The sequence below is a fragment of the Coenobita brevimanus genome, chromosome 96 (genome assembly GCF_032717465.1).
Source record: "Coenobita brevimanus isolate Jiangsu-jjx chromosome 96, ASM3271746v2, whole genome shotgun sequence".
NCBI lineage: Eukaryota > Metazoa > Arthropoda > Malacostraca > Decapoda > Coenobitidae > Coenobita > Coenobita brevimanus.
In genome coordinates this window covers 24,335,812-24,356,380 of record NC_137049.1, presented here as the reverse complement: position 1 = coordinate 24,356,380, position 20,569 = coordinate 24,335,812, and the positions used below count along the sequence as shown (strand labels likewise).

The 20,569-nt window shown below is 42.4% G+C and overlaps 1 protein-coding gene across 1 annotated transcript; it reads right to left on the bottom strand.

Moving 5' to 3' along the window:
- Positions 1 to 2,369: 2,369 nt before the first annotated feature.
- Positions 2,370 to 17,356, bottom strand: LOC145413507 (arylsulfatase I-like). The gene is made up of 10 exons (XM_080283203.1): positions 17,272 to 17,356; positions 16,762 to 16,925; positions 15,886 to 15,989; positions 14,977 to 15,086; positions 12,849 to 12,910; positions 12,048 to 12,152; positions 7,663 to 7,843; positions 7,028 to 7,325; positions 6,152 to 6,228; positions 2,370 to 2,551 (listed from the first exon to the last, which is right to left on the bottom strand). The coding sequence occupies exons 1-10, from the start codon at positions 17,321 to 17,323 to the stop codon at positions 2,370 to 2,372; spliced, it is 1,335 nt and encodes a 444-aa protein (XP_080139329.1). The 5' UTR covers positions 17,324 to 17,356.
- Between the last annotated feature and the right edge of the window lie 3,213 nt (positions 17,357 to 20,569).

The following is a 20,569-nucleotide window of genomic DNA, read 5'->3' as shown; positions in this document are numbered from 1 at the left end:
GGTAAAAGAATCTATTCCCCAGCCAGCGCTATATATGCATTTGATAAAGTAAACACTGCAGTATAGAGTAGCGAGTGTTTCGGCCTTATATTCACATCACCTTTCCACCTCTCGCTTTTCCTGGCCAACAGGAAATCGATAGAATGATACAGAACCATCCCTTTGCCCATAGGAGCAACCCACATAATAACACTGATGAGGCATGGTGAGCAACGAATTGTTAATGAAGGCAGAATAATGATCGTATATTACCACGGTGGCGTTCAGTATGGCATTGGTCAAGTATCAAAGACAGCGATGACGTCACTATATGTTCAGAGTAGGTAGCAACCATTATGATGCATGGGTTGCCAGATAGCCCAGGAACAATAACTCATGCGAGGTGTATATGCTCGGACGTATCTTTTCGCTTATTACGTTCGTATATTCACTGACTTTTTTTTTTTTTTTTTAAATCTAAAATATGATAAACTTGAGTTGACATGGTACACACATCTCTGACATTTCTGATAATGTGTAAGGGAGTTTTCCAACGAGACTTAGTGTTCGTTTAAACTATCAGTGGATTACTTGAGGTGTCCTAGCAACTCACTCATCAGTTTCGAAGCATAGTAACGAAACGGCTATAAACGATGAAGAAGAAACGGTGATGTCGCTTCAGTTCATTTCGTCCGCACGAGCATTTCCCACCCATTTTCCATTTCCACACTCAGCATCATATTTCCACTGTTAGTGTAAATTAGGCTTTAGTGTTTGCAGTAACAAAATCTGAATCTTGACCACTTCTGTGCCTCAGTACCGCTAGTTGAGTTCATACTTCGGTCAGGTGTGGCAGCAGTGTGAACCGTACTAAACCACCTGTCGCCCTACTCTATGGCTTCATACTGAGGCGGCTCCACAATTTTTTATAAGGTACGTTCACACCTTTTTTTCTTTTTCTTCTCATTTTTTTTTACATACATACATACAGACATCCATACAAACAGGTAGATGGATGGATAGACACATAGATAGCAAGGTAGATAGTTGGTTAAATGTGGTTTACAGTTCCATTCTCAACAATAGGGCAACAGAGCTTCATTGATAGGATTGAACTTATACAATCAGGCCTTTTCACAACTGTATTTCTGTTTTTGATATTACAACTCTGTATAAATCTTGCAAGCAAAGAATGCCACAGATGAAACCATAAGATTCGAATATCATGGACCCTTCCTCCTATCCGTCATTGTACAATATACTTCACATCACCCAGTATGTACTTCAGTGTATTATAGTATTATAAATCATAAAATTCCAAGAACAAAATACGACGCGCGCACAAGTGCTTATGTATGTGCGTCCGTGTGTGTGTGTGTGTGTGTGTGTGTGTGTGTGTATTGTCAACGACATGTAGAGGTGTATGGTATGTAGGAGGACTGTTGGGCCTTGATAGCAGGCTGTGAAGCCTATACCCAGAGTCGGACACATTAAAAAAAAAAAAAAAAAAAAAAAAAAACGAGTACGATGGGCGTTGTTGACGGAGGAAAATGAAAGGAAAGAGTCACATAGTACTACCGACTTGTTACTGTTTTTGTGCATTAATAAGCACTGTTTCAAAGAAATAAGGAAGTACACTTCTACTTAAAGAACCGTGGATAACCGAAATATCCCCTCAAACAAAATAATTAAATCCATCACAGTAAATATCTTTAAACAGCATTATGATACGTATATGATTAGTAAGGAATAATGAACTGGAGAAGCTATTGGCATGGTGGCGAGAAATTAGCGCCATTAGATCCAGATAAACCCTCATAGTCATGGTTGTAAATTGTATAGCTAAATTGTTAACATCAACCCTTTCATGGTCGGAACAACTCCACTATTTTATTCCAGCTAATGCCAACTCATTTTATTCGGATGATTGCAGGCGGTTGAGTACTAATACCCTTACCGTTGACTCTCTCACGGTCGGAACAATTCTAATATTCAATTCCAATTAACGCTAGACGATTTTATTCAGCTGAGAGTGAGTTACAGGAGCCCAAAAGTGTTAGGAAGCTCCAAGAGTGAGGAAGGGAAAATGTAATGAATCAACTATAATGTTCATTTCCCCGTATTTGCATGGTACAAAAGAGCCACAGTTTATTTGTGCTGCTTCATCCCTTACTGCACTGTCAGATATTCCAGGCTTCTCAGTCCACATATTCAAGGCGAGAGCGACCAGTCGCCGGTCTCTGAATGGCATTACTGAGCAATCAACCAAACCCTCAAACTTCAACCCACACACCACGCTGGAGACTAAATAATTAAAAAACAGGAAGGAACACACACACACACACACACACACTGAGAGAGAGAGAGAGAGAGAGAGTGGGGGGGGGGAATTATCGAGCCTCACACCACCCAGGGGACCAAATGCCACCAAAATTCTTGGCATCTCCTGCCGGGTCCTCCATAGGCCAGTCCTGTGGCACCATCTCCTTCGCCTTCTCCCTCAGCACGCGCTCCAGCCTCTTCCGTAGGCCAGGGCGAACAGCGGCGAGGTTGGTCGTCTCGTACGGGTCCTCTGAAATAAGACCATTTTCGATTGCTTAGAGATTCCGTAACACCTCTTCCTTAGCGATTTATTTATCTATTGATTTATTTATTTGCTATTTTTTATTTATTTATATAGTGCAACACATTTCCATATCTTCTTTACAGTTAAGCTTATTATCGCATGCTTTGGAGAGTTCGTAACACTTCTTCCTTAGCGATTTATTTATTTATTTATTTGCTTTTATTCACTGCAACACATACGAACATCCTCTTTGCAATTAAGTTTATTTCCCCTTGCTTTGGGGGATTCCGGGACACATATTCCTTACCGATTTATTCTATTCGTTGCATCTTAATATTTTTTTCATATTAAAGATGATTTTTCCTTGCTTTGGGGAGTTACATGTCGATAATAAAATGACATTGGCACAGTGCAATTGAATGCTAACTAAATCTGCTAGCTCTCCATACCGAGTTGTATCAGTGAATTAAAATAGAATATCAGTCACGAAGAAGTGCTATGGAAAGAATATAAACTCGCAGCATTGTCTTTCTCTCCTAGTCAGCTACGTAAAAACAAGCTGCAAAAGGACGAGAATCTGGGCCAAGTAAAGGTGAAACAGCTATAGAGACATTGCAATTTTCTGACCTCTTCGTCTTTGCCCTTCCTGAAACACACACACACACACACACACACACACACACACACACACACGCACGCACACACACACACACACACACACACACACACACACACACACACACACACACACACACACACACACACACACACACACATTCACACAAGCACGCGCGCGCGCAATAACTCAAGATAATCTAACAATTATTTTACGTAGAAAGAAAACTGACTTGGAAAAAATTCTAGACTCCTTCCTTTCCTAATGAAAAGCAAAGAAGAAAGGAAAGAGAGGGAAAATAAATAAAAAGAAAAAAGAAATAGTTACTAGAAGGAGTTGGTAGCTAATTACTTGTGAATCAAGGCTCAGATCTCCCGCCTTATTGGTCGTCTGTAGTGGATTAGATTACTTTCGTTAAACCCGGGTTAGGTGTTCATGTCACTCTCACTAATCCTGGCTTACGGTTCAGTGGTGGCATTCCTAAACGGATTTATGATTGATTTCTTGTTTTAACCGGGATTTCCTTTTTTTATTTTTTTATTCTGGATTAATCTTTATTTACTTACTTAGGAAAGGAAAATGCAAAGACAATCAAGATTTTCCTTTTCTCTTACAAAATACAAACCTTAGCCTCAAGAGTAAATATATTCTACGTTAGTGCGCGTCCACACGTATGCTCAAAGATGTGCTGGCAACATGTAAGCAACACAGTGACGAACACGCTGCAAATATGCTGGGGACAGCAGCGTCCAGATCATGTTGCCAACATCATGATGAAGTCTCAGCTGCCTGGTATGGAAACACTTATCCGATCGCCTCTGCTGCCAGTGTTCGAAGCTGCACTGAAACATGTTTGCATACATCTCTCCAAATACCGCTGTATACATGTACCCAAGCATGCTGCCAGCTGTGTTGTCAATAAATGTTCGAGGGATCGTGTGGACGCGCACTTATATCTCTTTTCTGCAGGATAGCGTGTTCGAGAGGGACATCTTCGCGTGGTGGCATCGATATGACCGGGTGTTTCCAATTCCCGGTTATCTAAACGTCCCTCACCCTCCTCCCTATCCCCCCAAAGAAGGATGGTGGACTGCAGGTGAGGGGAACTGCAATCCACTGGGACACATTGACATGAAGTTAGAACTACAACGACTACAATTACTACTCTAAAGGAAAAACAATGAAAAGAAAGCCGCACAATGCACTAGTGTGTCTTTAGTTATTCATTTTAACTTGACGGAGATTTTCGTCCACATCCATGGCACTTTTTCGTGACTAGCATCAAATTCTAGCTTTAATCTAGTACTTCAAATTTAGCATCACAATGGAGAGACGGCAATTTTACTCCTAGGTAAAGTGAACAGAGTATAGTTCTTCCTACGTGAACAAATCTGTCACGACAAGGAATCGATCGTAAGCTCAGGTGAAAATCCTCCCCCTCCTGCTAGATCTGCCGCCAGGTTATTGGTTTCCTTCAGGCCATCGGCAGTATTAAGAACTGGACTCAGGGTCGTATGCTAGGTGACACGAGAGACTTCGTAACACCTCATCCACATCGATTTACTCCGCGTATTACGCCTTAGTGTTCTCATGTATGGTATTTATAGCCTTTTAATATCTATAGCCTTTTAATATCTATAATCAACATGTAAGAATGTGCAAGGTACACTCTCAGTACATTACCTTCTTCCTTCAAACTTATGACTACAATGCATTCTCAATACTACCTCTGAAGTACATAACCTTCTCGCCACAATTACATTACCATCTCACTTCAAGCCCTCAAATACATTACCTAATCATTTCAAGCCCTCCAATACATTACCTTCTCGCATCAAACCCTCAAAAACATTACCTTCTCACTTCAAGCCCTCAAACATATTACCATCTCACTTCAAGTCCTGAAATATGTTACCACCTCACTTGAAACCCTCATATACATTACCGTCTCCATATACATTATCTTCTCACTTTACACTACATTACCTTTTCGCCTAAAGCTCTCAAGGGCATCACCTTCTCGTCTTATTCTCTCATACTACATTACCTCTTCGCCTAAACCTCAAATTATATTACTGGTCCTCCTCCAACTCTCAAGGTACATTATTTTTTGCCTCAAACTCTTAGACTACATTATCTACTCGCCTCAAATTCTCAAACTACACTGCCGATTCGATTCAGATAAGTTACCTTCGTTACATAAACTCGCAAAGTATACTGCCTTCTCTCTTTCCGCTCTCAGACTACACAACCTTCTCTTTTTTTGCGCTCTCAGACTACACTGTCTTCTCTCTTTCTCCTCTCAGACAACACTACCTTCTCTCTTTCCGCTCCCAGACTACACTACCTTCTCTCTTTCCGCTCCCAGACTACACTACATTCTCTCTTTCCGCTGTCACACTAAATTACCTTCTCTCTACAAACTCTTAAATACGTTATCTCCTCACTCCAAACTCTCACAGTACGATCGGAAACAAAAAATTAAACTATCATTGCACTTCTACTTCGTATTTTCCTCTGTTGAGCAATATTCTTAGGATGGGCGAGGCTTGGCACGTCCTACTTTCCATAGATGATTCCCTTCGATATGCTGTCTCAGGGAGGAAGAAACAGACATGCCTCAAATTCAAAGGTAAACACAGTGCAGTATTAAGCGAACCTTTGTCAACCCAGTGGCGTAGTAGGCGAACTTTTTCCCCAGACTATGTATCACCTCGGCTGACATTTTTATAGTACAGTCGCGGACATAAATATCGTTCCACCTTTTACTCGAACGATTGTGGAACTCTTACAAAATATTGATAAAAGTCTGTGCGAATCAGACCTCATCACTGGGAATCAAAAGTCATTGCTCTCTCTCTCTCTCTCTCTCTCTCTCTCTCTCTCTCTCTCTCTCTTTCATCTGACTTGAAACGATATTTTGTCCGCAAATGTATATTAGCTTCACATTCGAAATTCTCAAACACATTACGTCATGGTTGCTCACTCACTTTTCAGATCAAAGAGCCAGGGTCCTTCTTCCTCGGTGAAGTTTTGAGGCCCCACCAACAGCTTGTATCGCCCCACCCTGGTATATAAAAAAAACAGATGTTACTGCACCACACCATGCTGATACACAGAAACACAGACATTACTCTACCACACCACACTGACACACAAACAACACAGACGTTACTGTACCACACCACCCTGATGCATAGACAACACAGACGTTACTGTACCACACCACCCTGATACACAGAAACACAGACTTTACTGCACCACACCACTCTGACACAAAGACAACACAGACGTTACTGTACCACACCACCCTGACACAAAGCAACACAGATGTTACTGTACCACACCACACTGACACAAAGCAACAAAGAAGTTACTGTACCACACCACACCACCCTGACAGACAAATAAGTCAGGTGAAGATTATAATGTCTATGCCTCAGATTTAATAGATCCTGAAAAAATAAGTCTCGAAATCAAATGCTATCGGTACTCAAGTTTCGATATGACTGCCACTGATAAAATTACCTGATATTTTTGGATATTCAGAATATTCATCAAGTTAGTGGGAAAAATATGGCAAAAAAAGTGGGCGAGATTATAAGACGCCAATGAGACCACAATGTTGTATTATAAAAAAAAATATATGTATATATATATGGCGAGGTACCACTGTTTAAAGTCTATAACTTGTTGGTTATATCTTCATGTTTCAGTTACCAACCATGACATATTCGTTTTGCATTAGTTGAGCGGTACAGGTTACCGTGTTGTTTTCTTTCTGTACTGTCATGTACTGAGCTGTGAATGTACTAGTGTCTGGTGGGGTATCTGCATGGCGAAGTTACTTGTGTGGCCAGAGTTACCTGATGGCGCCACTGATGTCATCACCGGCCTGTTCGATGTCGTAGACAAGCGATTTCCTCGGGGACCGACAACGACCTGTGCGCAGCGCCTCCCACTGGTTGAATCCGTCGGTGCTCGGCAGGACGGCGGCGCCGGCGGCGGCCAACAGAGTGGACCGCCAGTCGGTGACGTGCAGGAGGCCGCCATATCTCCGCGGGGTGTTCTCCAACATGGCGCCGTGCACCAGCCCTGCCACCCGCGTCCCACCCTCCCACAGCGACAGTTTTGCTCCTCGCAGCGGCAGGTTTAGCCCTGAACACAGCACCACATGCCAAGGGTAATTACCATTGATGCTGGTTTGTCACTCTTCATATCACGAGCAACTGAAATCATTCATGATAACAGTTGCTGGTGATTTGAAAGGAATATCGTATCTAGCCATTCAGTTTTTGGGATATGAAACCTGAACCGACGGCATCGTTGTTATAAGAGAATACAACGAGCATCTAGTTAGCAACACTTGATAATTATTCTACTGAATTCCAGGTGATCACATCCTATCTAATCATTCAGTTATTTGATATATATTTAAAAATAGAGAGGCACATGCTATCTCACCATCAATTTAATTGATATATGATTTGGTAATTACCAACTGGGTATTCTCCGCCATTGTCAGAAGAAAATACAATGATGGTGTTGTTGGCAAAGGTTGAGGCATTGATGGCGGCCACCACCCTGCCCACCGCGTCGTCCATGGCCGTCACCATCGCCAGCATCTTCCGCCGGTCCGGGTCACTCTCGTTGGGGTACAGAGCCAAGTACTCGTCCGGTACCTGATAGTGTGGTACAGAGGGTTACTGAACCGGTGCATGACTTGCTGGACCGGAATTGTTGGGGTCACTTTCGTTAAGATACTTGGATCTGGTAGCCGTTGATGTGGTACAAGGGGTTACTGGACCGGTACATGACTTGCTGGAAGGGTATTATGAGGGTCACTTTCGTTAAGATACTGGGATAGGTATTTGTCTGGTAGCCGTTGATGTGATACAAGGGGTTACTGGACCAGTACGTGGCTTACTGGTTTATTACTGGGATCATTCGTCGGGGTTAGGTAGTTCGTTCGTCTGATATCTCTTGCGATATTGGGGTTACTGGACTGGTACTGTGGTTACTGGACTGTAAGGTTACTGGAGTGATACTGGGATTACAGAACTGGTAGTTATGTTACTGGACTGCAGAGCTACTGGAGTGGTATTGGGGTTGTTGGACTGGCACTGGGTTACTTGACTGTTACTGGAGTTACTGGAGTGATACAGGGTTACTGGGCTGGCACTGGGGTTACTGAACTGCTTCTGGGGTATTGAACTGGTACTCGGTTACTGGACTAGTACTGGGGTTACTGAAGTGGTACTGGGTTAGTGGACTGGTACTGGGGTTACTTGACTGGTACTGGGGTTACTGGACTGGTACTTTCTTTTATGCAAAGAAGAAGGAAGCAAAGGCCAAGGGCCTGTAAATCGCTCCTTCCAAGAAAGAAAAAAACGAGATAACGGAGAGCCAAATTCAAGAATCATTCATTTTCAGATCTTTGGACACACTGCATCTGAAAGACTGGAGACCGTAGGCAGTAGGAAAAACGGACGGAGGGAGACACTTCCAGATTTGACCTGTTGCATACATGAAGGACTGGGAGTAGCGGATAACTCTTGTATTAGAGAGTTGGACAGAAAAGGAATTAGAGTTTGTTGCTAGACGGGTGCTACATGCCCGCCACAGTGAAGGAGGGATGTAAGCAGACAGTTCAAGGGAGCAGTGACCACTGAAGTAGAGATAGAAATGAGATGAAACTGCAACAGTGTGGGGAAGACACAGAAGTTGAAGGAAGCCAGTAGGAGGAGAGTTAATGAGACGAAAAGCATTTGACTCCACCCTGTTGAGAAAAGCTGTGTTTTGGAAGCCGAAGCCTCCCCGCATATGAGAGTTGTACTTTACGCAAGCGAGAATAAAACCAGTGTATAAAGTCAACAACTGTGCAGGGTTAAAGAAGGTACGGAGTCGGCTTAGCACACCTAATCTCTTGGAAGCAGATTTTGCAAGAAAGGTAATATATTCTTTCAAAGATAAATCCTGAGAGAATGAAACGCCAAGTATATTTAAAGATGATGCAGGATTGAGCTGGGTAGTGTTAAAAATTAGAGGGAATTCCTGTGAAAGATTTTGTCGGGTTGACACAAGTATGAATGGAGTTTTTGATGCACTAAAAACAACAAGGTTATTTTTGCCCCAATCAGAGATATGAGCAAAGTCAGACAGTAGGTGCGCCATAGTCTCAACCCTTGTTTGTTGAAGCAACTATTGAGACGGACGCTGCTGGAAGCGAATGGAAAGGTGGAGGCTGGAGTCATCGGCGTATGAGTGGATAGGGTTGGATGTACAGCTTAGAAGGTCATTGATGAATAAAAGGAAGAGAGCTGGTGAGAGGACAGAGCCCTGAGGAAGACCACTATTGTTAGCTCTAGGAGAACTGGCCGTCTGCAGCAGCAGCTATAGAACGACCAGAAAGGAAGCTACAGATGAAGGTACAGATAGAAGGATAGAAACCGTAAAAGGGTAGTTTGGAAATTATAGATTTCTGCCAGACTAGATCGAAAGCCTTTGAGATGTCAAGTGCAATGACAAAGTTTTCGCCAAAGTCCCTAAAGGAGGATGACAAGGAGTCTGAAGGGTAGGTGAGAAGATTACCAGTGGAACGTCCATGGCGGAACCCACACTGGCGATCAGAAAGAAGGTAGTGATAGGAAAGATGCTTTAATTTTTTGTTGTTGTTGTTAAGAATGGACTCGAGAACTTTTGAAAAAAAAAGTTGTTAATGCAACTGGGCGATAGTTTGAGGTCTGGGAATGGTCATCCTTCTTTGGGACAAACTGAATGAGACCAAGCTTCCAGCAAGAAGGAAAGGTGGTAATTGACAGACAAAGACGAAAGAGTTTACCTAAGCAGGGTGTGAGCACAGAAGCACAGTTCTTGAGAACAACAGGACGGACCCCATCAGGCCCATATGCCTTGTTCGTATCGAGGCCAGTGATGGCAGATAATACATCAACTGAAGAAATTTTAATGTCAGCCATGAGAAAGTCAGAGGGGGGAAGAGGTGGAGGGACAGCACCGGAATCATCTGAAATGGATTTTGTAGGACAAAGTCTGAGCGAGGAGTTCTGCTATATCAGTAGAAAAAATAGCTGCAGAACCATCAGAATGGAAAAGAGGAGGAAAGGATGATGAGGTAAAGTTCTAAAAAAGGTTTTTAGCAAGGTGTCAAAAAGAGAGGGAATAATTCAAGTTGGAGAGTTCAGAGCATTTAGTACGGATGAAATTATTTTTACCAGAGCGAAGAACAGGCGTTGCACGATTCCTGGCAGAAACATAAAAAATATGAGATTCAGGGATGGGTATGACACACTCAGATGGTTCTTGGCCATGGGAGCAATAATCATTCCAGGGAAAATCAAAGAAATACTGTCTGAGGGCTTCCCAAACAGCAGCTTCAAAGTCTCACAACCGACGTTTCTTTGGGGTTACCGGATTTGTCATTGGGGTTACTAGGCTAGTACTGGGGTTACTGGACTGGTACTGGGGTTACTGGACTGGTACTGGGGTTACTGGACTGGTATTGTGGGTACTGGACTGGTACTGAGGTTACTTGGCTGGTACTGGGGCTACTGGACTGCCATTGGGGTTACTGGACTGGCACTGAGGTTACTGGACTGATACTGAGATTAATGGACTGAAACTGGGGTTAATGGACTGTACTGGGATTCCTGGACTGGTACTTGGGATACTAAGCTGGTACTGGGGTTACTAAACTGGTACTGTGGTTACTGGTCGGTACTTCGGTTAATGGACTGGTACTGGGGCTAATGGACTGGGATTACAGGGTCAGGGTATTTTCCTACTGATGAATAAAATCGTCTTGCAGTAGTCAGTACGAAAACATGGATACAAATGGTTTAGATTTAGATGTAGGAAATATCTTATCCCTAATGAAATACGTCTAAGTGTGACAAAGACATAATGTGACAAAGACTGAGTGTGATAGAGACTGAGTGTGACAAAGACTGTGTGACAAAGACTGAGTGTGATAAAGGCTGAGAGTGATAAAGACTGACTGTGACAAAGACTGACTGTGACAAAAACTGAGTGTGACAAAGACTGAGTGTGACAAAGACTGAGTGTGATAGAGACTCAGTGCGATAAAGACTGAGTGTGACAAAGACTGAGCGTGATAAAGACTGACTGTGACAAAGACTGAGTGTGGCAAAAACTGAGTGTGATAAAGATTGAGTGTGATAAAGTATAGACTGAGAGTGGCAAAGACTGAGTGTGAAAAGGACTAAGTGTGATAAAGATTGTGGGACAAAAGGCTGAGTGAAAAGGACTAAGTGTGATAAAGATTGTGGGACAAAAGGCTGAGTGACAAAGACTAAGTGCTACTGACTCAGTTTGACAAAGACTAAATGTGACTGACTGAACGTGACAAGGACTGAGTGTGACAAAGACTGAGTGACGAAGACTGAGTGTACCAAGGATTGAGTGTAATAAAGACTGAGTAATGAAGACTGAGTGTAATAAGGACTGAGTGTGACAAAGGCTGAGTGTGACAAAGACTGAGTGTGACAAATATTGAATGTGACAAATGCTGAATATGACAATGGCTGAGTGTGATGATGATAATTATGATAATGATGATGATGATGATGATGATGATGATGATGATGATGATGATGATGATGATGGTGATGATGATGATGATGATGATAACGATGATGATGATGATGGTCATGATGACGACAATGATTATGATGATGATGATGATTACAACAACGATAGTGATGATGATTATGACACTGACAGTGATGACGATGATTATGATGATGATAATGAAAATGATGGTGCTGCTGCTAATTATAACACGATGATGATGATGATGATGATGGTGATGATGCTGATGGTGATGATGCTGATGACACAAGCACTCACCTCCAGCGGGGTGTGGACGTGCTGGTAGGCCAGGTACAAGAAGAACGGTGACTGTTTGCCTTCCTGTTGCTGAATGATATTCACGGCTCGGTCAGTCAGCAGTACCTGAGGGAGTGATGTCCAGAGGTGACGCTTGAGAGAGAGAGAAAGAGAGACAGACAGCCAACCAGACAGACAGACAGACAGACAGACGGACGGACAGACGAACAGACAGACAGAGTTGTTACTGTTGTTGTTGCTGTTGCTTAATCCCGGTCTGACTGTCCTGGCAGACCCGTCGACCACAGGTATGTCATTGTTTTTATAGGCCCGTCCCACAGGCACAGTACACATACACAGAGTCGGAATCCGGCGCCCCTTTGTGGTGAACAACGCCTCACCAGTGTCGGGTCAGGGCCTTCCCGCACAAAAGTGCAGGGAAATACGGAGAGGTTCGCCTCTTGGGTGGACGCCGTAGCTGCTCCACCCAGGTAGCACAGTGTCACCACGTTTATTCTCCTCCTCAGCGCCAGACAGTCAGTCTTGTTTAATTACTGACTAAATGACTGATTAATGACTGACTAATTAACTGAATAACTGAATGATTAAGTCATTGACGAACTGGCGGTAGACTGCCTGTCAGAGTGACTAATATACTGACTGAACGAGTGACTGACTAACTGATTGATTAACTAACTGACTGATATGTGACTAATTAACTAACTGATCGGTAGATTGACTAACTGGGTGGTTGCTTGACACCCTGTTTGGCTGATCATCTACTTAACTGAAGTATTCTGGTACTATTCACTCAGTACTCACCGGATTATAAGTACCATTGGCCTCCAGCGCTACCCGATCGCCGTCTCGAAAATCATACCCACCTGGGGAGTAAGTGGCACGGCGTTAGTACCTATCTACCCATCTATTTTCTTATTCATCTATCTACTTCTTCATCTATTTGGTAATATTTATCTACTTACCTTATTGTAATCTTATAATGGCTATACTAAAGTACTCCTTTTCATCTCATTCCATTTGGTAACATTCATCATTCCTGTCTGTATACTTGCATATACTATACTTACAACATCTGTTTAGTATCTGTCTTCAAAATAGTCTTATCTTAGCTGAACCGCAGTGTGCTTTTCGGATCATTTAATTTTTAATTCATATTTCCTGTGTGTCTATTCATACTGTTATGAGTATATATTACGGTGCACTCAACATTTAGTCAATCACCAAAAGAGGTTATGCATACCTCACAGGAAAACTACCTTACTTCACACTGTAACATTCACACAAAAACAAAATCAGGTTCCTATATCAAAGGGGGATTCATATAGGCCTCACAATACATTATGTAAAACAAAAAATTATTTTTCTTATCTAGCCTAGTTACATTAATTGGAAGCTAAGTACCCATAGCTTGGGGAATTAGGAGAACTCGCTGTTAATATAATCCACACACCAGTATGATATAGAGGGTCAAACCAAAAGGCGAAATGGTGCAACAACTGTGTGTTTTGTAATCAAAGGGAAAGAGTGTATCTGCAGTAATGTGTCTGGTAATAAAATGTGTGAAATAGTGTCTCTCTCGCTAGTTCCTCAAGCTTAGATTAAAGTTTACTCCTCCATCTTAGACTTAGCGACCAATGTACTGTCTTAAGTATAATCTCCATCCTATTACACATACAGAGGGCATGAGCTACCATTTACAATTCCTAGCCAATTAAGAGTTTTTAAGACGGCGGAGCTGGTTAGTCATTGAAAAACACGTTCATTTGCTCCTCCCATACGAAATGTTACACACACTTTGGGCAAGGACAAGGTTGTTCTTGCGTAGTATATGAAAAACATTTAATGTTATGCTCCCCAGAAGCAGAAAAACACCAAAAATGATTTAGTGATCATAAGTGCTTCCTTGAGTGAAACAAAGGCCTTTCTCGTGGCTTATGTAAATAGTGAAAAATAATCAGGTATTTATTTTCCCCGGCTCTGGTGTGACAAAACACATGAGGAGGCTTAAACTGGTAAACACAGACCCTTGAAAATGATTTAATGGTTTTACCTGTAAGTCTTGTCTCTCTTCTTTATCGGTCACCTCTTTCACATGTTCGTCGTCTCCTACTCCATGGGGTAACTACAGCCGTGACAATACATCTTTCCTTCCATCTATCTATCCTCATGATCTTATCCTTATTTTTTCCCTTCTTCTTCTTCTTCCCTGGATAGGACAGTGTTTTGCAGACATCCAAGATTTCGTTCGTTCATTCCTTTTTAACAGACACATTTCCTGTCCACATCACTGTTTAAATGCCTTCCTTCCTTTCTCTCTACCTATCTTCATATTATGCTAGCTCAACTGAAGTCCCTCACTCCATCCCAACCCGTCTTTCAACCAACTTTGTTTCACTGCTATCATTTCTGCTCTGCCTGTGTTTCCTTTCCATGCTTTTGGTGCAAGACAATCATAGGCATAATGCATATACGAACTTATGTTTGGTATCGGAGATGTATCGAAAAAAAAAAAAAAAATTGTGTCCATACATCCTTTGCGCATCCATGTATTTTTATTTTTGTGTGTGAGTGTCTGCATTTCATGTGTAATATAAAAAAGTTCCTTCATTGTTGTCACCTAATTACAGTTTTAAAGGACTGATTCATATTAGTTACGTTCCATCTTCTAGTATCATTTTATCATATATCTCTTTCGATGTGTAAATGGTTTTGGTACACGTAACTTCATTTGGTAGTTGATGTCATCGAGAACTTGTACTAAGTTGCATTTTTATCTCTCTTGTGTGTACAGTGTGTGTGTGTGTGTGTGTGTGTGTGTGTGTGTGTGTGTGTGTGTGTGTGTGTGTGTGTGTGTGTGTGTGTGTGTGTGTGTGTGTGTGTGTGTGTGTGTGTGTGTGTGTGTGTGTGTGTGTGTGTGTGTACCTCTCACCGTCAAATGAGTGGTTGTAGTGGTCGTGACGACCACCGTATTGTCCGTAGAAGGACTGGAACCCCCTTCGTGTGGGCAAGTAGGCCTCGTTGCAGAAGCCCAGATGCCACCTGTTCAAAAGTTGCACCTTGTTTAACTCTTTCACTATACTGACAATTTATATTTTGTACCGTAAGTGACTTTACATACTTCAGTGCAATAAATGGGGATCAGATATGTCTTGGACCGTGTTATACTTTCACGGACACTAGTTTTCTAACATATTTCTTGGTTTTGTTTCCAGGCATTCCTAGCACGTAATTTAAACAATGTCATTGACAGGAGCCAATAAGCAACGTTGGGTCTGGTTAGTACTTGGATGGGTGACCGCCTGGGAACACCAGATGCTGATGGCATAACGTTCTCCCTACGTGTCAAGTGGGGTTGGTGGAGGATTAGTGCCCCTCCCTGTAAAACAATTAACTCTAAGCCCTTGACCACCCCGTTTGGGATACATGGCGTCTGGCAATGAATGAATGAATCATTGACAGGATCAGACAACATTTACTTTATATAATGAGCAATATCAGGTCATTAATATTGCAGCAGGGCACCCTATCAGCCACTGCTTGTTGAGTCCATCAGTGGGGGGGGGGGAAGAAGCGATTAAGCCAGTTTCTCTCTTCTTTGACAAAGCTGAAAGCCCACAACACTTGTCTCTTTTCAAATAAATTCGAATAAAAAAGAAAGCTGAGCACAAGTTCTGATCACTTCTAGAGGCCTATGCGTAAATTAGATTATTGCTCGTCGTCAAGAGGAAACTGTGTTGACAAAAGCTGATATCTGCCGTGATAACCTTCGTGCATTTAAAAACTATTAATAATTCTAAGTTTCATGTCCATCATCTTTGTCGCCTTTGCCGCCACTCACTTGCCGACCAAATGCGTGCTGTAGCCTAGAGCAGCGAGGTCCTCCGGCAACAGCGTCACGTTCACGGTGAGGCCGGCGGGAGTCATCTCAGGTAGTGGCAGCCCCTGTAGCCGGAGATTTTATTTTTTTTTTTCTCCTCTCTTTTTCAGCTCATACTTACAAACGATTTTATTTAGTTATCTGGAGTTAAGGAATGCTATTACCGAACCTCCCTGGTTCGACAAATTTCTCTTTACCTGATTGCAATCGTCTAGGCTAATTTTCTTCTATAGAGGGCGGGAAATATGTGGGTATTATTATCATTTTTCTCTTCATCTCAGCAATGAGCCATATATATATAGGGAATTAAACTGATCTGGATGTAAGTGTTCAGGAAAACTGGTGGACAGTGAATGAACAAAACCTACTTTATGAATACTGGTGAATATAAAATGTTCAAAGCTCTTTTGATCGTGGTTGAACAAGGCCTGTTTTATGATTATTGAGTACACTTGTGTTTCTCTTAACCTGAGAGATCAATCACATGTATGAAGCAAGATGTATCAGAATGCACAATGGAAAAAAGTTTACTTTATAATGAATCACCCAGAACTGTTTTATGATTACTGTTGCCCCATCACACCTGTCTGCCCAGACTGAAGGGATAGCATCCAGAGAAGCGCTGGGCGGGTGGGTGTGTATGGAGTAAGATTTATCTGAACGCAAAATGTCAAAGTAACGTTCTCTAAGTTATGATTGCTGTCAATCCACCTGTCGGCCGACATGGAAGGGGTAATACTCAGAGATAAGTTCTGATCGTGTGGCTGTGTATTGAGTAAGATGTATCTTTATATAAACTATAATGGTATGATTCAGCAAAACCTGATGCATAGTTACCTGTCTGCCTAAATGGAAAGGGTAATACCCAGACAGCAGTGCTGATCGTGTTGGTGTGCAGGAAGGCTGAACGTAGTTCAGGTCCAGAATCAACCCCTCGTCAATCAGCTTCTGTAGGTTAGGCGTCTCCACTCTTGGGTCGTGCCATGACACGTCGCTCCACCCTGTCGTTTGTCAGATAATAAACACCTATACATTATAACTAGGCATATATCACCTCAGACTTAAGCCTTCACATCCTCCAGGTTCTTCATCGTGACACCTTCAGCGTATGAACACAAGTGCGAAGATGGATGTTTCCATCCTTTTTCATGCTGTTCACTACTTTAGCCAGGAAATCATTGGTACCATTGACATAATAAGTGTGTGTGTGTGTGTGTGTGTGTGTGTGTGTGTGTGTGTGTGTGTGTGTGTGTGTGTGTTCGGTTTTAGTGTGTTTTATGAGTCAGGGAGATAAATAAATAAACCTGTGAACACGGTCTCTTCATGAGAAACAGAGTCCCATCTTACCCAGGTCATCGGCCAGAATGAAGACTATGTTGGGAGCGCTGGTGGCTGCCATGGTGGTGGCGATGCAGCCCAGCGCCACCCACACCCACACAGGCGCCATCATCATCATCATCATCATCATCAACATATCCTCACTCACTGCCTGTCCCACGTAGACCTCACCCACCTGCACCAGGGAAAACGAAGAACCTGGAGTACTTTGTTTTTCAGTAGATGAGGCTTGGTACAGTAGTGAAGATACAATTGTTTGTTTAGACTTCGTGGAGCTAAGAGGCTGAATATTCATTGATGATTATTATAAAATAAGGCAATTCAGTTTTCCTTGGGACCACAATGATCCTGTGTGAGTTGATCGACGATCGTGGGTCCATAACAGAGAAGAAAGAGAAGGAGCATCTCTGTCATGAGTCGAGGAGCCAGGTACAAACTGCTTGATAAAGTTTGTATCCGGATTCAGAAAAAATATATGTAGAAAGAGGTTTGCCGATGAAGTAAGTACTATGCTCTTTTTACTTAAACCTAAAATTGTCATCTCTCTACCTTGCGTGCTGAGTTGTATAAACTGACGCTAGAATATAATTCTAGTCACGAAGAAGTGCTATGGAAAGGCCGCAAAACCGCAGCATTATCTTTTTTATGTCACTGAGCTGCGTGAAATAAACCGCAAAAAGACAAAAATATGAGCGAAAATAAACTGCAAGAACTATACTGTGAGATCGCCTACATGTTGCAGATGCAGGGATGTTGGAGCTTCCAACTGTTCCTTATGGCCATAGTAGTTATTTCACCCAAACCGCTTTCAATACCACCTCTACCATACCATACCTACCATTCCTACCACACCACCACCACCACCACACTATAGTAGCGGCGTACGACTCTGAGGTTGTCATTATCGTACCCTGGCATCCTACCATTCAAAGGTGCACCACATTTCGTGTATAACATGAGATGCAAGTGAATCGTGTATAATATGTTCTTGTATAATAATATTCGTGTATAATATATCATGCATAATAATATAATTCCTGTATAATATGATACGAAATTGGACTCACTTTTGAATGCTAGGTTGCCAGGGTACGATAATGACAACCTCAGAGTCGTGCGCCGCGATTATACTACCACATTATAGCCAACATCACCACCACTCCACCACCACCACACGAGAACATCCCTCTAATCGTAAATACCACCACTACCACACCATAGCTACTTCCACTACCACACCCCCTATTGTTCTGATGAAATTCACACCAACTAGCTACGTATCTGCCTCACACCTTTTCCAGCACTATTGCATTACTGTACCACGTAAAATGAACAGTGAGAATATAAGATATTCTTCCAGTGAAGTGACTGATGTATAGAATCTTCGATTTTTAACATAATGAGTATTATATAATAAAATCTAAAACATTAGCCAGAAAATGTATCAAGTTTTAACATTACAGTAATCACCATTAGCTACAATGAATAAGGAATATTCAAAAGTACAGTATACATAGTTACTGAGCACAAAATAAAATATACAATAACAACACAACAATCACAGTACAACAATTGGTATGAAATATTATTTAACCTGGCAAGGGAACTTACCTCACTGACGATTGGAAGCTACGTCTACACTGTGGTGAATGAATGAATGAATGAATGAATGAAAGAACGAGTACTAGAGCTTTAGGTCGTTATTGCTAGGATATGTACCAACTCGCTCACTTGTAACTGTAGTTCCATGTACTTCCTTTCATTACCACATCTACCACCATTACAACATCTACCACCATGACCACAGCCATGCTATCATCTGCCACCACTACCACAGCCATGATATCATCTGTCACCACTACCACAGCCATATTACCACTTCTACCATAGCCATACTACCACATCTACCACCACTACCACAGCCATACTATCAGATCTGCCATCACTACCAAAGCCATACTACCACGTCTGCCACCACTGCCACAGCCACACTACCACATCTACCACCACTACCACAGCCATACTACCACATCTACCACCACTATCACAGCCATACTATCACATGTGCCACAGTTACCACTGCCATACTACCACATCTACCTCCACTACCACAGCCACACTACCGCATCTACCACCATTGCCACAGCCATACTACCAAATCTACCACCACTACCACAGTCATAATACCACATCTGCCACTATTACCACAGCCATACTACCAGATTTACAACCATTACCACAGGCATACTACCATACCTACCAGCACCACCATCACACCACAACCACTGTCTCATCATAGCTAGCACCATTATCACAGCACCATGAACACACCACATCCACCCTCCCATCATATCCACCACCACCACCACACAATACCTACCACCATTACCACACCACCACCACCACATCACAACCACCTTTTCATCATTACTTCCTCCAGTACCACACTAAAGTTATCATCATTACCACATCACCATCATCACAGCACAACCACCCTCTCTCATAGCTACCACCACTACCGCACCACTGCAACTACCACGACCAGAAAACCATGATCACACCACATCCACCCTTTCATTATAACTGCTACCATCATCACACTACCAAGATTACACCACAACCACTCCTCTACCATGATAACCTCCACTGCCACACCACAAGAACACCCCACACTACAGCTACCACGCCACCACATTCACACCACAACTCACAGTTTTCACAACACCTATCATACCACAACCACTCCTTCACCATAACTACCACACCGGCACTACCACACAGCAACCACCCTCACACCATAGCTATCAATACTTTCACACTATACTACGGCTACCACACCACCACTACCACACCACTACCACCCCCTTCACCATAACTACTGCACCATAATTACTCCGTCACCACAAGTATCACATCACCACATCCACACCACAGCAATCAAGCCACCACTACCAAACCATGCCCAACCCACCAAAGCCACCACACCACAACCATCACACCATGAACTGACCCTGAGCTTTCATGAAATAAACTGCGATAGAATGAAAACCTGTGCCAAGTTGGGGTAAAAGGAGTATAGTAACTTTTGTCCATTTCTGTACAGATCCTTTAATCTATTTCACCCCGAGTACGTCATTTTATATTTTATTCATGCACCTTCCAGACGATTTCATTTACCACTATGATAACAGCCCTGGTTTTGAAAGGGTCAGTGAAGGCTCTTTCTGTCCCTCCACTTTTCTACTAATATATATATATATTATTTCCAGTACAGCTCACTCAGTCACTTAAATATGGTGACGTCTTT